Source organism: Esox lucius, chromosome 15 (genome assembly GCF_011004845.1).
Source record: "Esox lucius isolate fEsoLuc1 chromosome 15, fEsoLuc1.pri, whole genome shotgun sequence".
Lineage (NCBI taxonomy): Eukaryota > Metazoa > Chordata > Actinopteri > Esociformes > Esocidae > Esox > Esox lucius.
Window position 1 is genome coordinate 8640110 of NC_047583.1, and position 20088 is coordinate 8660197.

Here is a 20088-nt window from a genome sequence, read left to right on the forward strand (position 1 = left end):
GTGAATGCATCTCCTCCACATACAATTTAGAAAGTAATCCAACAAAGGTGGTTGCATGTGCTATGGAGCATATTATCAAACGGCCAGCTCTGTGTGGAGGAAGCTATTTGGTACAGCACCAGATTGACCTAAGATTCATGATGTAGACTTATTTTATAATTACTACTGTGGTCATAACATGTAGAGAGGGAAGATGTAGTAACTTGTTATAAATACAGGGGGACTGTCAAGTGAATAATTTTTTTGTTGGTGAGGGTGGTGCATTTTCTGAATAACAAGGCAGGCCATGAAAAAGTAGAATAATTTCACAGTCACAAAGGAAATGTAAGTTGGTCAAAATGTTTAATCAATGCTTAGATATTCACAGTAACGTGATAAGACTACATCTTGTTCATTCAGCAGCATCTTTGCCCTGTAGGAAGAAAGAAAATATATGTTTTCAATATAAATAAAATAACGCAATACATCCTGCACACAATATTATATTTCAATGCATCATTAATAAACATTTTTTAAATGCATGTCATAAAGAAAACATTTTTAGCCTTGCACTTATTGAACACAGTGGTATTTAACATTTGTGTAAAGACAAGATGCACACATTCTACACTAAGTTGACATAAGTTTATATAAAATGAGTGGTGGCATGTAAGATAAGCAACTCGTCACCTTTCCGCCGTCGCGGCTCTTGGCTCGGAGCTTGTTGACCTGAGTCTCAGCGATGTCAGCGCGCTCCTCAGCCTCCTCCAGCTCATGCTGCACCTTCCTGAACTTGGACATGTGCTGATTGGCTGCTTCCTCCTGGGCAGGACAAGAGAGAAGAATAACATAAAATCAGCACAGTTGTGAGGAAGCTAATAACTGTTTAACAAACTTTGAAGTCTCAGGTACCAAATTATCGTTCAATATCCTCTCCTTTAAATATTTCATAATACAGGTATTGAAGTGAAATACTTACCGCCTCCTCAGCCTGCCTCTTGTAGGCCTTCACTTTAAGCTGCAGCTTATCTACCAGGTCCTGGAGTCTGTTGACATTCTTCTTATCCTCTTCAGTCTGTGGGAGGTCAAAGAATCAGTGCCCAACTCATTTCAACACAAACCAGTACATGACAGTGTGTTAAGAAGGCACTCCTTCCTACCTGATAAGTGAGCTCCTTGACTCTGCGCTCATATTTGCGGACTCCCTTGACCGCATCTACACCTCTTCTCTGTTCAGCCTCCACCTCAGCCTCCAGCTCACGCACCTTTGTTGAAAGAGTTAACGTTTCAAGTTGTAAAATCTGAGATGCGTTTTATGTACTAAGGCAAGATCGTCATTTGTACCAATGCATTTTTAAATGTTTAATTTGATCATTCACTGAGGAGAACTTTACAAGCATATAGAGACAAGCACACAATGAAAATACATGTATTGGGTGTTTATCATTATCATGTGGGATTAATATTCCAAAGCTCCGGTGTAATTGTCTATGATCAAATAAATGTCCTTCAATCCGATTCTCACCCTGGACTCCAGTTTCTGGAGCTGTTTCTTGCCTCCCTTCATGGCCAGATTCTCAGCCTCATCCAGACGATGCTGCAGATCCTTAACTGTGACCTCCAGGTTCTTCTTCATCCTCTCCAGGTGAGAGCTGGTGTCCTGCTCCTTCTTCAGCTCCTCAGCCATCATGGCAGCCTGGAATTGTAGTTTTTTTAATTGTTGACACCAATCAAAAATCCCCAAAGGAATCCTTGCTTTACTAGCCTAGCTAGCATTGGATCTTCGGGTCAATTGAAGTTGATATAATTGAATGAAGACTCACGTCAGTTATGGCCTTCTTGGCCTTCTCTTCAGCATTCCTGGACTCCTGGACGATGTCGTCCACCTCTCCCTGCACCTGCACCAGGTCACTCTCCAGCTTCTTCTTGGAGTTCAGAAGGCTGGTGTTCTGGAAGTTGAAACAAGATGATTCGTTTCACTCTCAAGAAAAGTCATGAGGCAGAAATGATCCTGAAGCAAACATTGTTGAATTCCAGGTGTGTGTAAACACTGTGAACGGTTGAGTTTTGTCTCGTACCTGGGAGTGCAGCAGTCCAACACGCTCACTGGCATCTACCAGCTCAGTCTCAGCCACTTTGCGGCTTCTCTCTGTTTGCTCCAAAGCAGCTCTCAGCTCCTCAATTTCAGCCACCATCAGACCGTTTCTGCGCTCCACCATGGCTGCCTGCTCCTTCATGTCTTCTGAGGCACGGACGGCATCGTCAAGGTGCAGTTGGGCATCCTAGGTTCAGAATGATGTAGGTTCATTAGAATTTATAGAATTTAGGGCGATGGAATCAGTTATAGAAGTGTTGAATAACAAGAAATTCCACAATATCCATACTATCTTACAATGTCTAAGTTAACTTTTTTCAATTAAACTGTTTGCTTGTTTTCTAGAGAGCGACACAAAGAACCCTCCCCAAATTTCAATTATTAGATTTCTAGTCCTTCTGTCCCAGTCCTTCTACCTTGAGCTGTCCCTGGACGTTCCTCAGCTGTTTCTGGGCCTCAGCGGCCTGCCTGTTGGCGTGGCTCAACTGGATCTCCATCTCGTTCAGGTCTCCCTCCATCTTCTTCTTCACCCTCAGAGCGTCATTTCTGCTCCTGACCTCAGAGTCCAGGGTGCTCTGCATGGAGTCAATCACCCTCTGGCTGTTCCTCTTGATCTGCTCCATCTCCTCATCCTTCTCAGCGATCTTCCTGTCCACCTCACCCTTGACCTGGTTCAGCTCCAACTGCACACGCAGAATCTTGGATTCTTCATGCTCCAATGTGCCCTGGAGAAACCAAAGAGGTCTGGTGAATTGTGTTCTATAGATTTGCATGTGTATATGATAGGTAATTAAAAATATTAGACTACAATAAACACCAATGTAGTAGGCACTGGACTATAGACAGCCTTGGCTAGTTTTGAGACAGGTATAGTTTGTACCTCAGCCTCCTCCAGAGCGGTCTGGATCTCAGACTTCTCTGTCTCCACAGTCTTCTTGGCCTTCTCCAGCTCATGGATGCTCTTGCCAGTCTCTCCTATCTGCTCAGTCAGGTCAGAGATCTCCTCTGCACACAGGATCATTTTACACGTTTAGCACTTCACAGTCCTGCAAGACTAATTTCACCCCACATCTTAGGGTGCTTCAACGCAGTACAAATTACTACTTTTAAACACTTTTCATTGGTCTAGCGGTGAAAGCTGCTGCCTCCTGGGCTCAAATCCAACCTAATGCTTATTCAGCTCAGTGCATTATCTTTTTTCTCTTCAATAATCCATAAATAATTGCAATAAGTTCTCACGTTGCAAGTTCTTGTTCTCTCTCTTCAGAGTCTCCAGCTGATCCAGGGCCTCCTCGTAGGAGTTCTTCATCTTGAAGAGTTCAGTGCTCAGAGAGCGTGCCTCCTTCTGAGCTCCTTCCAGTTCAGCCTGGCCCTCCTCATACTTCTGCTTCCACTCTGCCAGAACCTGGAAATCCATGAGATGGTCATTCAATGTTATTGACGGAGAGGAGAAGTATGCTACTATTGTTACTAATTGATCAAGATGCTTGAAGACAATGTCTGAGTCAGGTTTATAAATGTCACCTTATCGAAGTTCCTCTGCTTCTTGTCGAGGTTGGCTGCCATTGCGTTGGCTCTCTCAACATCAATCATGAGGTCCTCCACCTCTCCCTGCAGCCTCTGCTTGGTCTTCTCCAGAGAAGCAGACTTGGAGTTGACAGCCTCAATGGTCTCCTCAGCCTCCTGGAGACGCTGGGCCAGCTTCTTCCTGTTCGGGGACAGACGATGTTCTAATTGTAAACACTTTGTTGTAAAACAACACATTTTAAAACAAAACATGTACATTCCATCAAGATCTACACTATATGTGTAGGTTATTTTCTGCAGTGACTCACTTGGACTCCTCCAGCTCCTCTGTACGCTGGATGGCATCAGTTTCATACTTGGTCCTCCATTGAGCCACCTCACTGTTGGCCTTGGACATGCCGCGCTGCAGCTCTGCCTTGGCCTCCTGCTCCTCCTCAAACTGCTCCCTCAGGAGGTCACAGTCATGGCGGGCAGACTGGAGACCATGGGCCAGAGCATTTTTAGCCTTTGAGAGAGAATGAGACAGAATAGATTACAGAGCTGATAAAACATGTTTTACATAATTAGCCTATAAGGGTGGAGTAGTCTCTGTCTATGTGTAGATACAGTATCCCACTAAACTCTATGATCGGTAGGGTCCATCTTGGCTTCCTCACCTTGACCTCCTCCTCAATATGCCTCTTGAGCTCCTCCACTTGCTGGGTGAAGGCCTGTTTTCCTCTTGTCAGCTGAGACACCAGGGCTTCCTTCTCCTCCAGCTGGCGACCAAACTCACCTTTAGGGAGAGAAATACATCTTATTCTTCAATATTTATAATGTAGAAGATATCATAGAGCATTATTCAGCCTGTGGACCAGATGACATGAATCCATGCTTTGGTTTACTTTTCCTGATCATTCTTGCATAATTTCCTGATTGGCCAAATGTATATAAATGCCATTATAGATTAGTTTATAATAACAATTTGTAATATCGGTTGAGGAACAAAACCCAATCAAGCAATGGACCCAGTATTAGCCTTGTCTTACATAATGTTCAACATATTTTATAGGGCCTTGTGGAGATTCACATTCAGATGCTTTTAGACATGATGTGCAAAAAACACTATTAGCAGTCTCTGGGTGGACTGTTGAGAGAAGATTTTGTGCCACACACATTAAAAGGTTTGCTGTAGGAATCTGTGTCGTGGAAACTACAATTTTGAATACAACAGATGGAAAGCTTTTGGTTTGTCGTTCATTTTTTATAGTACCATTTTCGGTCAGGAGTCTGGCCCTCTGTGCACTGATATCGGTGACCTGACGAAGATTCTCATCGTTCTTAGTCTTGATTTCACTCAGCTGGTCCTCCAGAGTACGACACATCTTCTCCAAATTGCCCTGTAAGGAAACCAGGTTGTAGTTAACTTGAACGGTGATGGCAGTGACCCTCTTTAAACCTGCTTAAATTCGAAAACCCTAAATACTCACCTTGGCTTTAGCAAGGGACTCCATGTTGCTGGAGAGATCATCAATCTCCATCTTGTACTCGCTCTTCTCCTTCTCCAGCTTCTGCTTGACGCGCTGCAGGTTGTCGATCTGCTCCCCGAGCTCAGCCACGCTGTCGGCCTGCTTCTTGCGCAGAGCGGAGGCTGTGGACTCGTGCTGCAGGGTGGACTCTTCAAGATCACGACGCAGCTTCTGGAACTCAGCCTCACGCTTCTTGTTCATCTCAATCTGAGCAGCAGTGGCGCCTCCGGCCTCCTCCAGCCTCTCACTGATCTCCTCAAGTTCCCTGGAGAGATCTGCCCTCTGCTTCTCCACCTTGGCCCTGGCAGCACGCTCAGCCTCAATCTCCTCCTCCAGCTCCTCAATACGGGCCTGGAAAGAGGAGACAGGAGCAGAGCGGATGAACACTACAATATAGTTGACTTTTTTTTTATCCAAGCCCATAATGCTCAAAGTCACTAAGTTCATGTTAACACACACAAAACATTTTACTTTGTGTAATTTTGCTGCAGTATGTACACATACTATTATTTTCAAATGAACCTTGTAAATATAGGAGTTGTTTGCTTGTCTTTTGAATCCAGCATTTCCACAGAAGCCACTAGGATCAAGAATAGTTTTTCCCAGAACAACTGATACAGGTGTGCTTTGCTGTACAGCAGTTTAGATGGTGTACAGTACCTGGAGTTCCTTGATCTTCTTCTGTAGCTGAGCTCCCAGAGACTGCTCATCCTCAATCTTACTGAGGAGCTGGGTGGTCTCAAAGTCCTTCCTAAGAACACAATATAATTCTTAAAGATTTGTCTCTCTCAGTTGTCTTTACAATGTAAAGGGGGAACATCATACAGTTGACTTGCTTTTAAGAATCACATGCAAATGCTGATTCATGATTAAAGTAATTATTCACAAACAATCATTATTTGCCTGAGTATGTCAAGGTAATACTGTTAGATTAGTTTAGATTAAAATGTATTGTCACTGAACAGTACGAGTACAGTACAGTGAAATGCAGTTATCTAACCTGAACTGTAAATAGAAGAGGGCAGAAAATGTCCAAGTACTGAATATAGTGTATAATACAAGTGGAATGTATTGATGTGCAAGGACAGCAAATACAGTGCAAAAGACATGAGGAATTAGGAATGAAGGTGTGTGGACATTTGTCCGTGTTTACTTCTTGATCTTCTCATCGGCCTGCTGCTTGTCATTCTCCAGGTCCATTATGGACTCCTGGGCCAACTTCAGATCTCCCTCCAGCTTTCTCTTGGATCTCTCAAGGTCCATACGGAGCTTCTTCTCTTGCTCCAGAGAGCCCTCAAGCTACAAGATTAAAAACATGTATTGTTTAATACAAACAACTGAAGAGAATATAGTCTTGCACACTGATATGGCTGAACTGCTCCACTCACATCATCAACTTGCTGTTCCAGCTTGGTCTTGGCCTTGGTCAGAGTGTTGACTTTGTCCTCTTCTGCCTGCAGGTCATCCAGTGTCTGCTGGTGGGCCTCTTGTAGGGCTTTCTTCTCCTTGGTCAACTTGGCAACACTCTCCTCCACCGATGCCATCTCTTCTGTCAGGTTTTTAACCTGAAAACAGACACACCAGAAAATAGGAGTAAGCATTTAATTAATTGTGATAAAATGTTTCTGTTTGGTTAGTGGTTGATTAGTTGACAAGAAACAAGAGGTTTAGTTTGATGTACAATATATTAAATGACCGATTAGAGCTAAGTATTGAGCTAAACTGAACAATCAAGGAAAGTTTTCCCCATACCAGGGTGCTGAATTGAAGTAATGGACAGAATCAGCCTTCATTCGCTAAGTACATGTATACTTCTTGTAAAAGTAAAAAGTAAGGAATCTGAGTATCCCTCATTGAAATATCCAAAATGCTAATTGATTGTTAGATGGACTGTCTAATTCCACAATATAATTGTATTATTAGTTGGACTGTCTGTGGTAAGACACAATACCTTGTTTTCAGTGGCGTGCTTCTCCTTCTCCACTTTGGCCAGGGTGAGCTCCAGGTCATCAATGTCCTTCTTCAGCTCAGAACACTCATCCTCCAGCTTCCTCTTCTTGGCAGTCAACTCAGCATTCATCTCCTCCTCATCCTCCAGCCTCTCGGTCGTCTCTTTGAGTTTGGCCTCCAGCTGGATCTTGCTCTTGATGAGCCCTTCACACCTTTCCTCAGCATCGTTCAGATTCTCTGAATCCTGGTTTTAAAACACGGCACAAAATCACTTTGGGTTAAATTTTGTTTTATTTACTATAGTCAAAGATGTTCAATAAACTCAATAATACATTCATGGTATAATGAGTGTGTGTAAAGGTAGTGTTGACATTAAATCATGTAGCAGACTTTTGAGGTAGAAACATACTTCAGTGTGTATGTGTCTGTTTGTGTGTTTCTACATTTATTTGTATTTTAGGGTTGTTGTTCACTCACAGATGCGACTTGGAGGGCCAGGTCATTCTTTTCCTGAACAAGGGCCACCATCTTCTCCTCCAGCTCCTTCTTCTTTGCAAGAGCCTTGGCCAGGTCTGACTGCATCTTCTCATAGTTCTCCTTCATGTTGGCCAGCTCCTTCTCAGTCTCAGCGCTCTTCAGCAGGGGCTTGATCTTGAAATACACCTTCATCCATGGCCAGTGTTTCACATTCATGAATGAGCGGATGTTGTACTGGATGGTGTAGATGGAATCTCTGGCGGACAGAAAGCATCAGACCTGTAAGAATCGTTCAACCCCAGCCTGATACCAAGAGATTTACTGTCTCCTAACAAATTATATGCAGATCTCATAGATCTCATTCAACTCATAGACAACACTCTAAATGCAAAGGCTGGCCAGTCATGCAAAACCTGAACAATTATAAACAATGTATATTATTAAAAAATGAATGGGTTAACATCTCACATTTAAATTACAATGAAACAGCCTGCGAAACTGCAGCTTATATTATTGGATGATGTTTCTCACAGCACATACAGAACCTAATGCTGGTTCATTACATAGACATGATTCCTTGTTGTTCACAGAACAAGCTTGGCCAAGATGTCTCCTCACCTCCTCTCCATCATCTTGGTGAACTCTCTCCTCATGAGGAATCCACGGCTGAGAGCCTGGAGCATGCCAACCAGAGAGGCCAACTTCTCATCTCTCATCTCCTCCAGGACACCCAGGAGACCAGCTTTGAAGAACACCTGAGACACAGATAAATACGGTCATTTCTGGAACCACAGTCAGATTGTGACAGAAATAGACATTTGGTCAAAAGAGTCAGAACTGGATTGAACAACATTACATTTCAGATGCTTATAAACAAATCATGTGAGATTGTTTATAAGTTGTATAATTGGTAGTGGACACAGAACTGCAGATACAAACACTGAATGGCAATACATTAGACCACTATGCCACTCTGTGGACCCCTGAAGATGTGTTTTACTATCAGCTTTTTCTGGGGGTATTTCACTGACCTTGGTGTGTCCAAACTTGTAATCCTCGTGATTCACATCAATGGATCCAAGCAGCTTCTCAGAAGCCTTCTTGTTGTCCATGAACTGGCCCTCAGGGATGACACTGGCATTCAGTACTTTGTACCTGAATGAGGAGAATATCTTCTATCATGTCAAGTTAAAATAATTTGGTCATATTCTCTGTTATGACTCTGTTAAACTATTCTGGTTCTGGGAAAGACCTTAGAGCAGATCATTCTGTGTGTTTGTTTGTGTTAGCATGTACCTTTGCGTGTGCATTTGATTTTAGATTTTTGTATGTATTTACCTCTGCTTGAAGTCAGCATAGATGATTCTGCTGGGGAAGCCCTTCCTGCAGATCCTGATACCCTCCAGTACACCGTTACACCTGAGCTGGTGGATAACCAGGAAGTTCTCCATCAGACCTGGAAAAGACAACGCAAATATATTTTTACAGATTGGGCTACTTTAGGTTACTTATAACGTAATATTAACTCAAAATGTATTTTACCTGGAGTCTTTGACTCGTTGGGGATCAGGCAACGCACAAAGTGAGGATGAGTGCTCCTCAAGTTGGTCATCAGTTTGCCCAAGTTCTCCTGTAAGAGGGTTACAAAATCGTTTTCATATAAATGGTTTATGACAATGAATGTAGCTTTTGAAGGAATGACAAAAAAACATCAAAATCTCACCCTGAACTGGGAGGACACAGTCTGCATGGAACCACCCTTCTTCTTGCCTCCTTTCTTGCTTGTATCTGTTCAAATTGGGGAAAGTCATTATTATTGTCCATGAGAGGATCTCAGGATAATTACACCTATCTAAATGGAAATGAAACCAGTGAACAATGCTGACAAATTGTGATAGATTCAAAGACTTGTAAGGCAGAGTGGGTCTGAGTTGTAACTGGAGCATGTTGATGTAACTTTAGTCTTACCCTCAGGTGGGGCAGCAACATACAGGGAAGCCAACAGTTTGACTGAGGACTTTCCATACAGCTGACAGACTGAGTCGTTCAGGGGGTCCTTGTTCTTCTCCAGCCAGCCAGTGATGTTGTAGTCCACAGTGCCGGCGTAGTGCACCAGGGAGAAGTGGGCCTCTGCCTTGCCTTTAGCTGGCTTGGGCTTCTCAAATGCCTTGTTTTTGCCAAGATGCTGGTCGTACAGCTTGTTCTTGAAGGTGGTGTCTGAAGACTTGGGGAACATGCACTCCTCTTCAAGGATGGAGAAGATACCCATTGGCTGTAATAAATCAGATTTCAATTACTTTAGCTAAATATACATTTAGGATCACAAAAATTCTATCAAAACATGCTATTGTGGGATTATACTCATTGAGGAGCACAGTATAAGACTGACATTGTCATCACAGTGGTAAAATGTAATATACACAGTTTTCATTCAACAATCCCTGTGGGCTTTGCTGTTACCTTCTCAATAAGCTCAATACAGGCAGCCAAGTCCATGCCGAAGTCAATGAAGGCCCAAACGATTCCCTCCTTCTTGTACTCCTCTTGCTCCAGCACAAACATGGTATGGTTGAAGAACTGTTGCAGTTTCTCATTGGTGAAGTTGATGCACAGCTGCTCCATGCTGTTGTACTGTTGAAGGAATTCCCAAAAGGGATTTTCAGCATACAAGACTATAATCCCTCTCAATCACAACAATATGCATTGTTTTGTTCTGGTCTCATACTCACATCAAAGATTTCAAACCCAGCAATATCCAGCACTCCAATATAGAACTGCCTTGGCTGCTTGGTGTCCAACATCTCATTGATACGGATGACCATCCACAAGAACATCCTCTCATAGATGGACTTGGACAGGGCACTCACAGAGTTATTAACCTGCAATGATAATACCTCCAGTTAATACAAGATTTTGACAATGTCAACCATGTCTAGTGAAATCTTGATAAATTTCACCATAAAAAACAGCTATGTAGTTGATCCCCAAAGAGTTCCAGTGCTTTGAATATGGTAGCGGCTGTGTTTGAGTTCCTTACCTGAGGTACAGTCTGTCCCTTGGTCACAAACTCATTGCCGACCTTCACTCTGGGGTAGCACAGAGCCTTCAACATCTCAGCTGAGTTCAGGCCCAGTAGATAGCCGATTTTATCAGCCACTGGAAAGAGATCCAACAAACAACAGATTCAGACACACAGGATTGCTAGTTTCGGATATAACATTGATACATTAATTCAGCCAACTCCTTTGTACTGTAGGTGTTTTGGATTTCCTCCATTATCCAAGATTTCTAATTATTTTGGATGTTTGTATGGTGTTGGTCCTGATCTTTTGACTTGTCATGTGGCACTGTTCTGTATCAGGTGTTTTATTTCTATGTCCGGGATGCGAATGGGACTAATATCTGACATGTTCTATCCATGTTCTATATGAGCGGGACTCACCCTCTGTGCCGTCTGGCTCGGCCTGCTCCTCACGCTGCTTCTGCTTGAAGTGCATGTTGCCATGGTGCAGTACAGCTCCTGTCAGCTTGTAGATAGACATCTTCTCATCATTGGTGAATCCCAGAATTGTAATGGCATCCTGGCATTGGAGAGGAAGTAGAAGTAAGTAACTCAATGGTATTTTGCTCAGTTACAATAGACTACAGTTCTGTGTTTATTTTGGCCCCAAACAGTGACTGCTTTTGTAAAACTCATGTAGATGTTTTACAAAAGCTGTAGAACTTAGCAACAGTATCTTGCTAGTTAGCCTTCCTTTGAACATATAACATTAGCTAGCTAATGTTGGGCTAATCATGCTAGTTTCCATGTCTATAGATGCTGCTCATTGGTGCACAGAACACAATGAAATGTGAACATTTGTTGAGATTTGACTTCCTCATCTAAGCATGGTGGTGGTTTAATTTATTAAAACAAGGTGTGTCATGGAAACGAGCTTGCAGACCTGGCACCTCCGCAAATGTGATTAGAAAAGAATATCTTATTATTAGAATTATAAGTCATTAATGTGAATAGGACCCTAAAAACCATTTATTTTCTATCAAACATTACATCAAATTTCTTGATGTCTCCAAGATTCCTGATTTTGGAGTGAATGTTGGTTCTACCTATTGAATAACTAGAGTTTGATTAACCCTTTATGTCACTCACATCCGTGGCATCCAACTCTTCCTTGTCGTTGATGCTGGCCACAGCGATCTGACCCTGGCTGCACATGGGGAAGTCGTATGGGTTGGTGGTGATGAGGGACATTTCTGTGGACAGTGGAGAATTTGTTGTCATCATCATCATTTTTTCATCATCATTTTCTTCCGCTTATCCGGGGCCGGGTCGCGGGGGCAGCAGTCTAAGCAGAGATTCCCAGACTTCCCTTTCCCTAAACACTTCCTCCAGCTCTTCCGGGGGGACACCGAGGCGTTCCCAGGCCAGCCGGGAGACATAGTCCCTCCAGCGTGTCCTAGGTCTTCCCCGGGGTCTCCTCCCAGGAAGGTGTTCCGGAGATGTCCGAAACAGATGCCCAAGCCACCTCAGCTGACCCCTCTCGATGTAGAGGAGCAGTGGCTCTACTCTGAGCTCCTCCCGGTTGACCGAGCTTTTCATCTCTAAGGGATTGCCCAGCTACCCTGCGGAGAAAGCTCATTTCGGCCGCCTGTATCCGGGATCTTGTCCTTTCGGTCATGACCCAAAGCTCATGACCGTAGGTGAGAGTAGGAACGTAGATTGACCAGTAAATCGAGAGCGTCGCCTTGCGGCTCAGCTCTCTCTTCACCACGACAGACCGATACATCGACCGCAAAACTGCAGAAGCTGCACCGATCCGTCTGTCAATTTCCCGTTCCATCCTTCCCTCACTCGTGAACAAGATCCCTAGATACTTAAACTCCTCCACTTGAGGCAGGCACTCTCCATCAACCTGAAGTGGGCAAGCCACCCTTTTATGACTGAGGATCATGGCCTTGGATTTGGAGGTACTGATTCTCATCCCCACCACTTCACACTCGGCTGCAAACCGTCCCAGTGCATGCTGAAGGTCCTGGTTTGAAGGGGCCAACACGACAACATCATTCGCAAAGAGCAGAGACGAAATCATGTGGTCCCCAAACCTGACACCCTCCGGCCCCTGGCTGCGCCTAGAAATTCTGTCCATAAAAATTACGAACAGAACCGGCGACCAAGGGCAGCCCTGCCGGAGTCCAACATGCACTGGGAACAAGTCTGACTTACTGCCGGCAATGCGGACCAAGCTCCTGCTTCGGTCGTACAGGGACTTGACAGCCCTTAGCAAAGGACCCAGGACCCCATATTCCCGAAGCACCCTCCACAGGATGCCGTGAGGGACACAGTCGAATGCCTTCTCCAAATCCACAAAACACCTGTGGATTGGTTTGGCAAACTCCTGTGAACCCTCCAGCACCCCATAGAGGGTATAGAGCTGGTCCAGTGTTTCACGGCCCGGACGAAAACCACACTGTTCCTCCTGAATCCGAGGTTCTCCTATCGGCCGTATTCTCCTCTCCAGTACCCTGGCATAGACTTTCCCGGGGAGGCTGAGAAGTGTGATCCCCCTATAGTTGGAACACACCCTCCAGTCCCCCTTCTTAAAAAGAGGGACCACCACCCCGGTCTGCCATCCCAGAGGCACTGTCCTCGACCGCCACGCAATGTTGCACAGGCGTGTCAACCAAGACAGCCCCACAACATCCAGAGACTTGAGGTACTCAGGGCGGATCTCATCCACCCCCGGTGCCTTGCCACCGAGGAGTTTCTTGACTACCTCAGTGACTTCAGCCCGGGTGATGGACGAGTCCACCTCTTAGCCCTCATCCTCTGCTTTCTCAATGGAAGATGTGACGGCGGCATTGTGGAGATCCTCAAAGCTCTCCTTCCACCGCCCGACGACATCCCCAGTTGAGGTCAACAGCTGCCCACCTCTACTTTGTTGTCAGATTCTAATATCTTTCGGTTAAGTACACCAAAAAAGTTTGGACCGAATTTCCCTGTCCTTAAATTTCTGTCTCCTTTAGAATAATGTACATAAGGACTGAATAAAGGATTCATGTAGTATTTTATAAATAGCTTCTAGAAAGGTCTTTGCTCATGGATACATGTAGTATTCTATAAATAGCTTCTAGAAAGGTCTTGGCTCATGGATACATGTAGTATTCTATAAATAGCTTCTGGAGAGGACTGACTGACTGGGACTAGTGCATCACAGTGCATTACTTTACAGATGTTTCCCAAAGACCAGACTGATATCTAGTTGCCTTTATACGTTGGAGCTGCAACAATTTCCATTGAACCTCTGCTTTGTCGTACCAACAATTTCAGGCTTGTGGCCTGTCATCATCTGGAAGAAGATGTGGTAGCCTCTCTCATCGGGCAGCTGGAAGGTCACTCTGGACTTCTCCAGCAGGTCTGAGTGAGGAAGAGAGTGACACGAAGAGAGTGAGAGAAACACAGAGAGAAAACTTGAGCAAAAATCTAAGTGTACTGTAGGATTTCTAGAATAGAAACTGTGAATTCAGGAAAAGTTGGATAAACAATCTAAACCAACTCACAGGTCTCAATGTCAGCTTTAGCCAGTTTTGGTCCTTGGAAGTGAATTCTGATGAATTTACCCTAAAGTAGAGCATCCTGGTTAGAAATACCTCTAAAGTCTTTCTTTTGAAATGTATTCACTCAATACTGTAAGTCACTAAGGCCATCAGATAAATTACTAAAATGTAAATGTACTTTGATAGACCATTTAAAATGTTCCTGTTCTTTGGACCTATTAAACTGATTAAATAATATGGAACCAGTCAATATTTTAAAGGTAACTTCCACAGTATGCCTTTCATACTTACAAAGCGAGATGAGTTGTCGTTTCTCACTGTCTTGGCGTTACCGTAAGCCTCTAGCAGAGGGTTAGCCGCAATGATCTGATCCTCAAGAGACCCCTGATTTAGAGAAAGAAAATGTGTTTAGAATCTGGTAGGGATGAAGTTTGTTTTTCTGGATTGCTTGACCACTTTTCTTGAAGAAGGATACAGCTGCTGTAAAAAAAAAAAAATTATTACCCAGAAAATAACAACCAAACTAAACCAGAAAAAGTCAAAAAGGTTTCTTATAGAAAGACTAACCTACCTGCATTTTGCCGGGATCAGCCTTTTTCTTTTCTCCTCCAGACACTGCAATTGTGGCAAAGTACTGGATGACACGCTTGGTGTTGACAGTCTTTCCTGCACCGGATTCTCCACTGGTTTGGATAACAAATGGTCAAGGGTTTTAGTCAAGGTAATCACACTCTCAAATGACCAGCGACTCACTGAGTCCCTATTGCATATAGTCTAATTACTTTGTAATGTCACTTAACCAACATATTACAATTACAACATTACTAAATACAACTTACGTAATTAAGACCGACTGGTTCTCCTTATCTGCAACCAAAAGAATAATTTTGTTTATCCCATAATTGGCATTCATACATTGATTATGGATATTAATACATTCCTAGCATCATCATAACTAGTTAGTGTGAAGATTTTCCACCCCAGGCAACAAAAATGTGATATTCCCAGCAAACCTTTCCATCCACTAACCCACCCTCTCCTCCATGCATCCCCCCAACTCACACCCACCGACCAAATCCATCCATCCTATTCCCCCCCTCCCCTGCATCAAAACAACTCCCACCCATCCAGCCATCTTTTCATTCCTGCATCCATCCAGAGCTCGTACCAATCTGCATGAACTGAAAGGCGTTGTCAGAGACGGAGAAGATGTGGGGTGGAGCCTCCACTCTCTTCTTTCCTCTGTAGGCGTTGACGACCTCCATGTCGTACACGGGGAGCCACTTGTAGGGGTTCACCGTGGCACAGAAGAGCCCAGAGTATGTCTGGATTAAAGAGATTCAATTATGAGATTAGGATAAAATGACATCTGAATGTTTGTGAGGATGTAGGTTGAGAGCATTGATATGTCTTGGTTTCCAAAGTTCACAAAAGTGTATGTGTATTTGTTTCTGTTTATTAGGTTCATAAATATTGTTGACTGTATGTGTTTGCATGTTCATGCTTGTTTCTTACATAGATCATCCAAGCTGCATAACGCTCTTTGAGGTTATACAACACAGTGGCTTCATTCAGGTACGTCATCATGGCCATGTCCTCAATCTTGTCGTACTTCGGGGGGTTCATCTGGTAGATGTCTGCATCTTTGACCTGCCTCTCCTGAAACCATAAATAACCATGGATATTTAGGTTACACACGGATTATACTGGACATCACTGAATTCATTTTTTTTAAATGAAATGCAAGTTAAATTTAGAAAAATAAATTTCCTGAAATGTGTGCTTGCCAGGTGTGTAATGCTACTATTTTATGCAAAAGGAGCATACATGAATGTATATTATGTCACTTTTAGAATTTATGTCTGACAATCTAGCTTGTGTTTGGATGAATATATGCAAGCACACCTAAAAAGGCCTGAACTAATTTATTCCAACTACATTATAGCTCACTGATTCACATACCATTCAATATAATATTTGCCTTGCCATTTTAAATAGCAGCAATAAAAATAAAAATGTCTGTGTTATGCACAAATTTTCCAGTAGACTTCCAATCATTGAGCAAATGTAAGCTATTTCTTGAAGAACTTCTAGCTTTTTAACTTAAAGGTCTTAAGGTGTAGAATCATGCCTATAACCTTAACAAGAATTATTCAAACAATAACATGACTTGTGTCCTCCTCCACTTCGCTTATCTAACAAGAACGGAACGGTATTAGCTATACCAGGGTGGTTTAGTGTCTGAAACAAGTCTGAGGAGACTACACATCAATGCAAACGGATATACAAGACCAGCGAGGAAGTATAAATCAGGAATATATCAGGCACTCCGAACAATTTTGTTGACAAAAATATTAACATAAAACATGAACTGCAGTTGTTGTGATGGCAATTCCATCAAATAAATTCCTCTCGAAGTAGGCAAGATGCAGTGACAGTGTGTTCTAGTTATTCATGCTGGTGGTACAGTAACAATCCTAAATATGACCCCTTTAACATCCAGACACAAGAAAATATATTCATGAGTTTACGACTCTAGCTAAGTAGATGTTATGCCAAAATATTTATCCCGTTTTTTTCCAAACATACAGTAATTCACCAAGATTGAACATGAAAACCTTTTAAATCCGTCTTACCTCAGTAGTGCCATCAGGGTTCTTGACTGTCACAGTACAAGTTCCCTCCTTCCTGGCAGTGATCAAACCCTTAAGGTACAGCTCCTTGACATCAGCCACATAGCAGGAGTTCTTTGAATCAAAGGGAGTGGACTGGGCCTCCATCCTCTCCTTCTCGGACTTACGGAGGTATATGGCGGCCTTGCCATATTGCTCCATCTCTGCGTCCGTACTCATGGTGGCAGATCACTACAAAAGACATTAAACCAGAAACATGAATGACCCCGTGGTGCTTCCTCTCTAATAAACTGAGTAAGGTCAGTGGGATCTGTCCAAAAATATTTGAATCATTTTTTAAGTGAAAAAACACGTCTCACCTTGTTTCCCTCCTTCAGATGAATCGGTACAGTAGTCCCTGAAAGACCCTGGAAATACAGTTAATTTACAGGAGCTAATTAGTTTTAAAATTTTCTAGTGGCCTTTCACTTCACTGAATTCAGTAAAGAACTACAGCAAATCCCCCTGAAAACACAACAAACCCTGTGGCCCAACCCTCAATACAACTACAGATGACATTTTTTAAGTAAAAACATTTACAGTAAAACACAGAATTAAAATGTTAAGAACATCTGAATACAACTTGAGGGACAAGAAAGAAATGCTGCACTAAATTTAAGCAGCTGAGGGAAGGAGTCTCACCACAGTTGAGGACGATATCGGACTTGGAGGGGAATCCTGTGGTCTCAGACGTCTTATAGCTGGTAAGGTGCCAACCAAGCAGAAGTTAATTACGGACCACTCCGGAAGGAGAGGGAGTTGGTATTTCTGTGTTTCCCTAACGTTGCCAAATGTCAGGAGCCCCACAATGACAGGTTAATGTAATGTTGGCATTTGAATTCCTCTGGATATATTTCATAAGAAGTGTCATTGTTAGTCATTGTTATTAATTATGACAATATTATACGTTTGATTCTTCTGACCGTTTCCAATGCATCTATTAATGTCACTTGAAAACAGTACTTCAGTCTGCATTGCCTAACTACTGTACACTTTTCATTAACCAAATTTAACCTGGGACTAATCTTCAACACCAACTTAAACATTTTCACAAAATGTATCTAAATTTTCTCTGCATCTCATGCTTTCTAGCACAGACACATTAGGCATTTTAACAGCTCATTAAACTGTTAAGGAAGATATGTAGTTATTTATGTACAGTATGTTCTATTGGGAATGCTGGAGGTGCTTCTGTATATCTCACATTACAGTCAGCTAAAATGGTCCAATGGGATTTGTCCAGCTAATTTAACACCAGTATGTTATTTCAATAACCTTGTCCGCTCAAATTACAGATAGCAAAGTAACTGCCTCAGACTTTCACACTTTGAAGTTGCCTAGCTGCTGAGCTGCCCGCAAAACATTTTATTTAACATCTGGGGGAATAGTACAGACATTTTTGACAATTGTAAATCTTTCTAAACAAGCGTCTGGTAACATAGGTTTTAATGCATGTAATTGAGAAAGGTCTTCTGTCAAGGAAGGCATTTCATAACCAATCAGGGTGCACACTGTTTTCTATCAAAGCCCCTCAGTTGTGGAGCAGCAAGTCAGGCAATAGGGCAAAACACCATTTGAGGTTTTTATCACTTTAGTGTAAAATGTTTAGCCTGGCCTAAAATCCGGTATTGTTTTACAAATCTGTTTTGTTTGATGTTCTTTTATTCAAAGTTTTTAATGTTATACAGAGGGGTTAAAATTAAGAGACCACTGCAAAAGGGTCTGTTCCTCACCAAAAACTTTTTTGGAAAGGAAAGAAAAAGGTGCAGTGGTCTCTTAATTTTTTCCGGAGCTGTATAATTGCTTGTACTTTTGTTGATTTTCACAACTTTAAATTCACAGTAAACAGAAAATATATAAAATGACCTCTGCATCAAACTAGTTTATGTTTGCTTTGTTATATGTTAAATGTTTACAATAAACTGTTGTGTAACTCAAGTATTTACAGTCAAGACTAAATGTCAAGTCTTCAGATATACCTCCTGTCCGGTTACCCCACCACAACTTTATTTGAACAGTATATAAATAATGGGCAATTGGCTCCAATCACAACATATCTATGATGAATGTTCAGACCATTTCACATAATGGAATACACCGTGTCTGTCCACACAGCACGTCAGCATGAGCAGCGCCATGGGGGGGAGCTACTGGATGCACCTGTTGGGCAGTGGGCTGAACTGACCATCTGGAAGGACCCCTTCAGCCTTCAGTTCTTGGACCGTGTTCCAGTCTTCACTGTAGCCAAGGTTTATTGGTATATCTGCCAACACTTCCACGTAGCCTAATGCTGGCACATAATCCAATGTTATTTTAGAAATAAGATATTTACATGCCGTGTTTGTGGGTGAGAACATTCACACCATGTAGTGTTAGAGTTTATGACATGCAAATTATTTTAAGATGCACATTTCTTGACCTGTCTTGGTCTGGGCATTTGTATTTGAGGAAAATTTCCGGCCATGTTTAGAAAAAAAAATAGACAGTTGTTTCTGTTTTCGTCTGAATGCAGAACCAAAGGGTTTGCTTTTAATTACCTAGCTTACACCATTTTCATATGAAGTGGCCCCAGGGCAGATCATAATGATTCTCCAATAGATAAGGGGTCTATTCTTCAGGAATAGTCTTGTTAATCTTAGGGAAGCTATCCAACCCTCACAACGATAGGTTTTAGGATAAAATGGAGAGCGGATTGTGGAAAGGGTCTCTCTTGCATTATCTCTGCATGTATCTTTGCTCTTGCAAAATTCAAACCTCCTAAGAAAATCTGTCTTTGATCCTTGTCCTGTAATTGTAATAATCTCTTTATATATTAAATTCATTTGTTAGATTAATCAGTTGACTATTTGGAATGAATCTAAAATGGATCAAAATCAAGTTTCATCAGTAGTAAACTATAACGCAAAATCCTTGGTTGCCATATTTACAGTGGGGAGTATTTGATACACTGTCGATTTTGCAGGTTTTCCCACTTACAAAGCATATAGAAGTCTGTAATTTTTATCATAGGTACTCTTCAACTGTGAGTGATGGAATCTAAAACAAAAATCCAGAAAATCACATTTGCATTTTATTGCATATAAGTACTTGATACATCAGAAAAGCATAACTTAATATTTGGTAGAGAAACCTTTGTTTGCAATTACAGAGATCATACATTTCCTGTAGTTCTTGACCAGGTTTGCACACACTGCAACAAGGATTTTGGCCCACTCCTCCATACAGACCTTCTCCAGATCCTTCAGGTTTCGGGGCTGTCGCTGTGCAATACGGACTTTCAGCTCCCTCCAAAGATTTTCTATTGGGTTCAGGTCTGGAGACTGGC

The 20088-nt window shown here is 42.4% G+C and overlaps 1 protein-coding gene across 2 annotated transcripts; it reads right to left on the reverse strand.

Annotated features, from left to right (window-relative positions):
• Positions 1-323: 323 nt before the first annotated feature.
• On the reverse strand, positions 324-17455 carry LOC105015830 (myosin heavy chain, fast skeletal muscle-like). Of its 2 annotated transcripts, XM_029125444.2 has the most exons (41): positions 17406-17455; positions 17084-17131; positions 16728-16955; positions 15607-15750; positions 15260-15416; positions 14931-14958; positions 14663-14774; positions 14383-14475; positions 14095-14155; positions 13853-13951; positions 11687-11790; positions 10979-11117; positions 10574-10692; positions 10266-10415; positions 9997-10167; positions 9505-9808; positions 9260-9324; positions 9079-9166; positions 8875-8992; positions 8568-8691; positions 8155-8291; positions 7537-7792; positions 7061-7303; positions 6498-6674; positions 6263-6408; positions 5770-5860; positions 5071-5460; positions 4854-4980; positions 4258-4376; positions 3910-4106; positions 3599-3782; positions 3314-3479; positions 2955-3079; positions 2491-2799; positions 2058-2261; positions 1803-1928; positions 1505-1675; positions 1140-1244; positions 959-1054; positions 670-801; positions 392-412 (listed from the first exon to the last, which is right to left on the reverse strand). In XM_029125444.2, the coding sequence occupies exons 3-41, from the start codon at positions 16941-16943 to the stop codon at positions 392-394; spliced, it is 5814 nt and encodes a 1937-aa protein (XP_028981277.2). In that variant the 5' UTR covers positions 16944-16955; positions 17084-17131; positions 17406-17455. The 2 variants fall into 2 exon arrangements, with proteins under 2 accessions (XP_028981276.2, XP_028981277.2); XM_029125443.2 differs by lacking the exons at positions 17084-17131; positions 17406-17455 and having other exon boundaries at positions 324-412; positions 16728-16943.
• Between the last annotated feature and the right edge of the window lie 2633 nt (positions 17456-20088).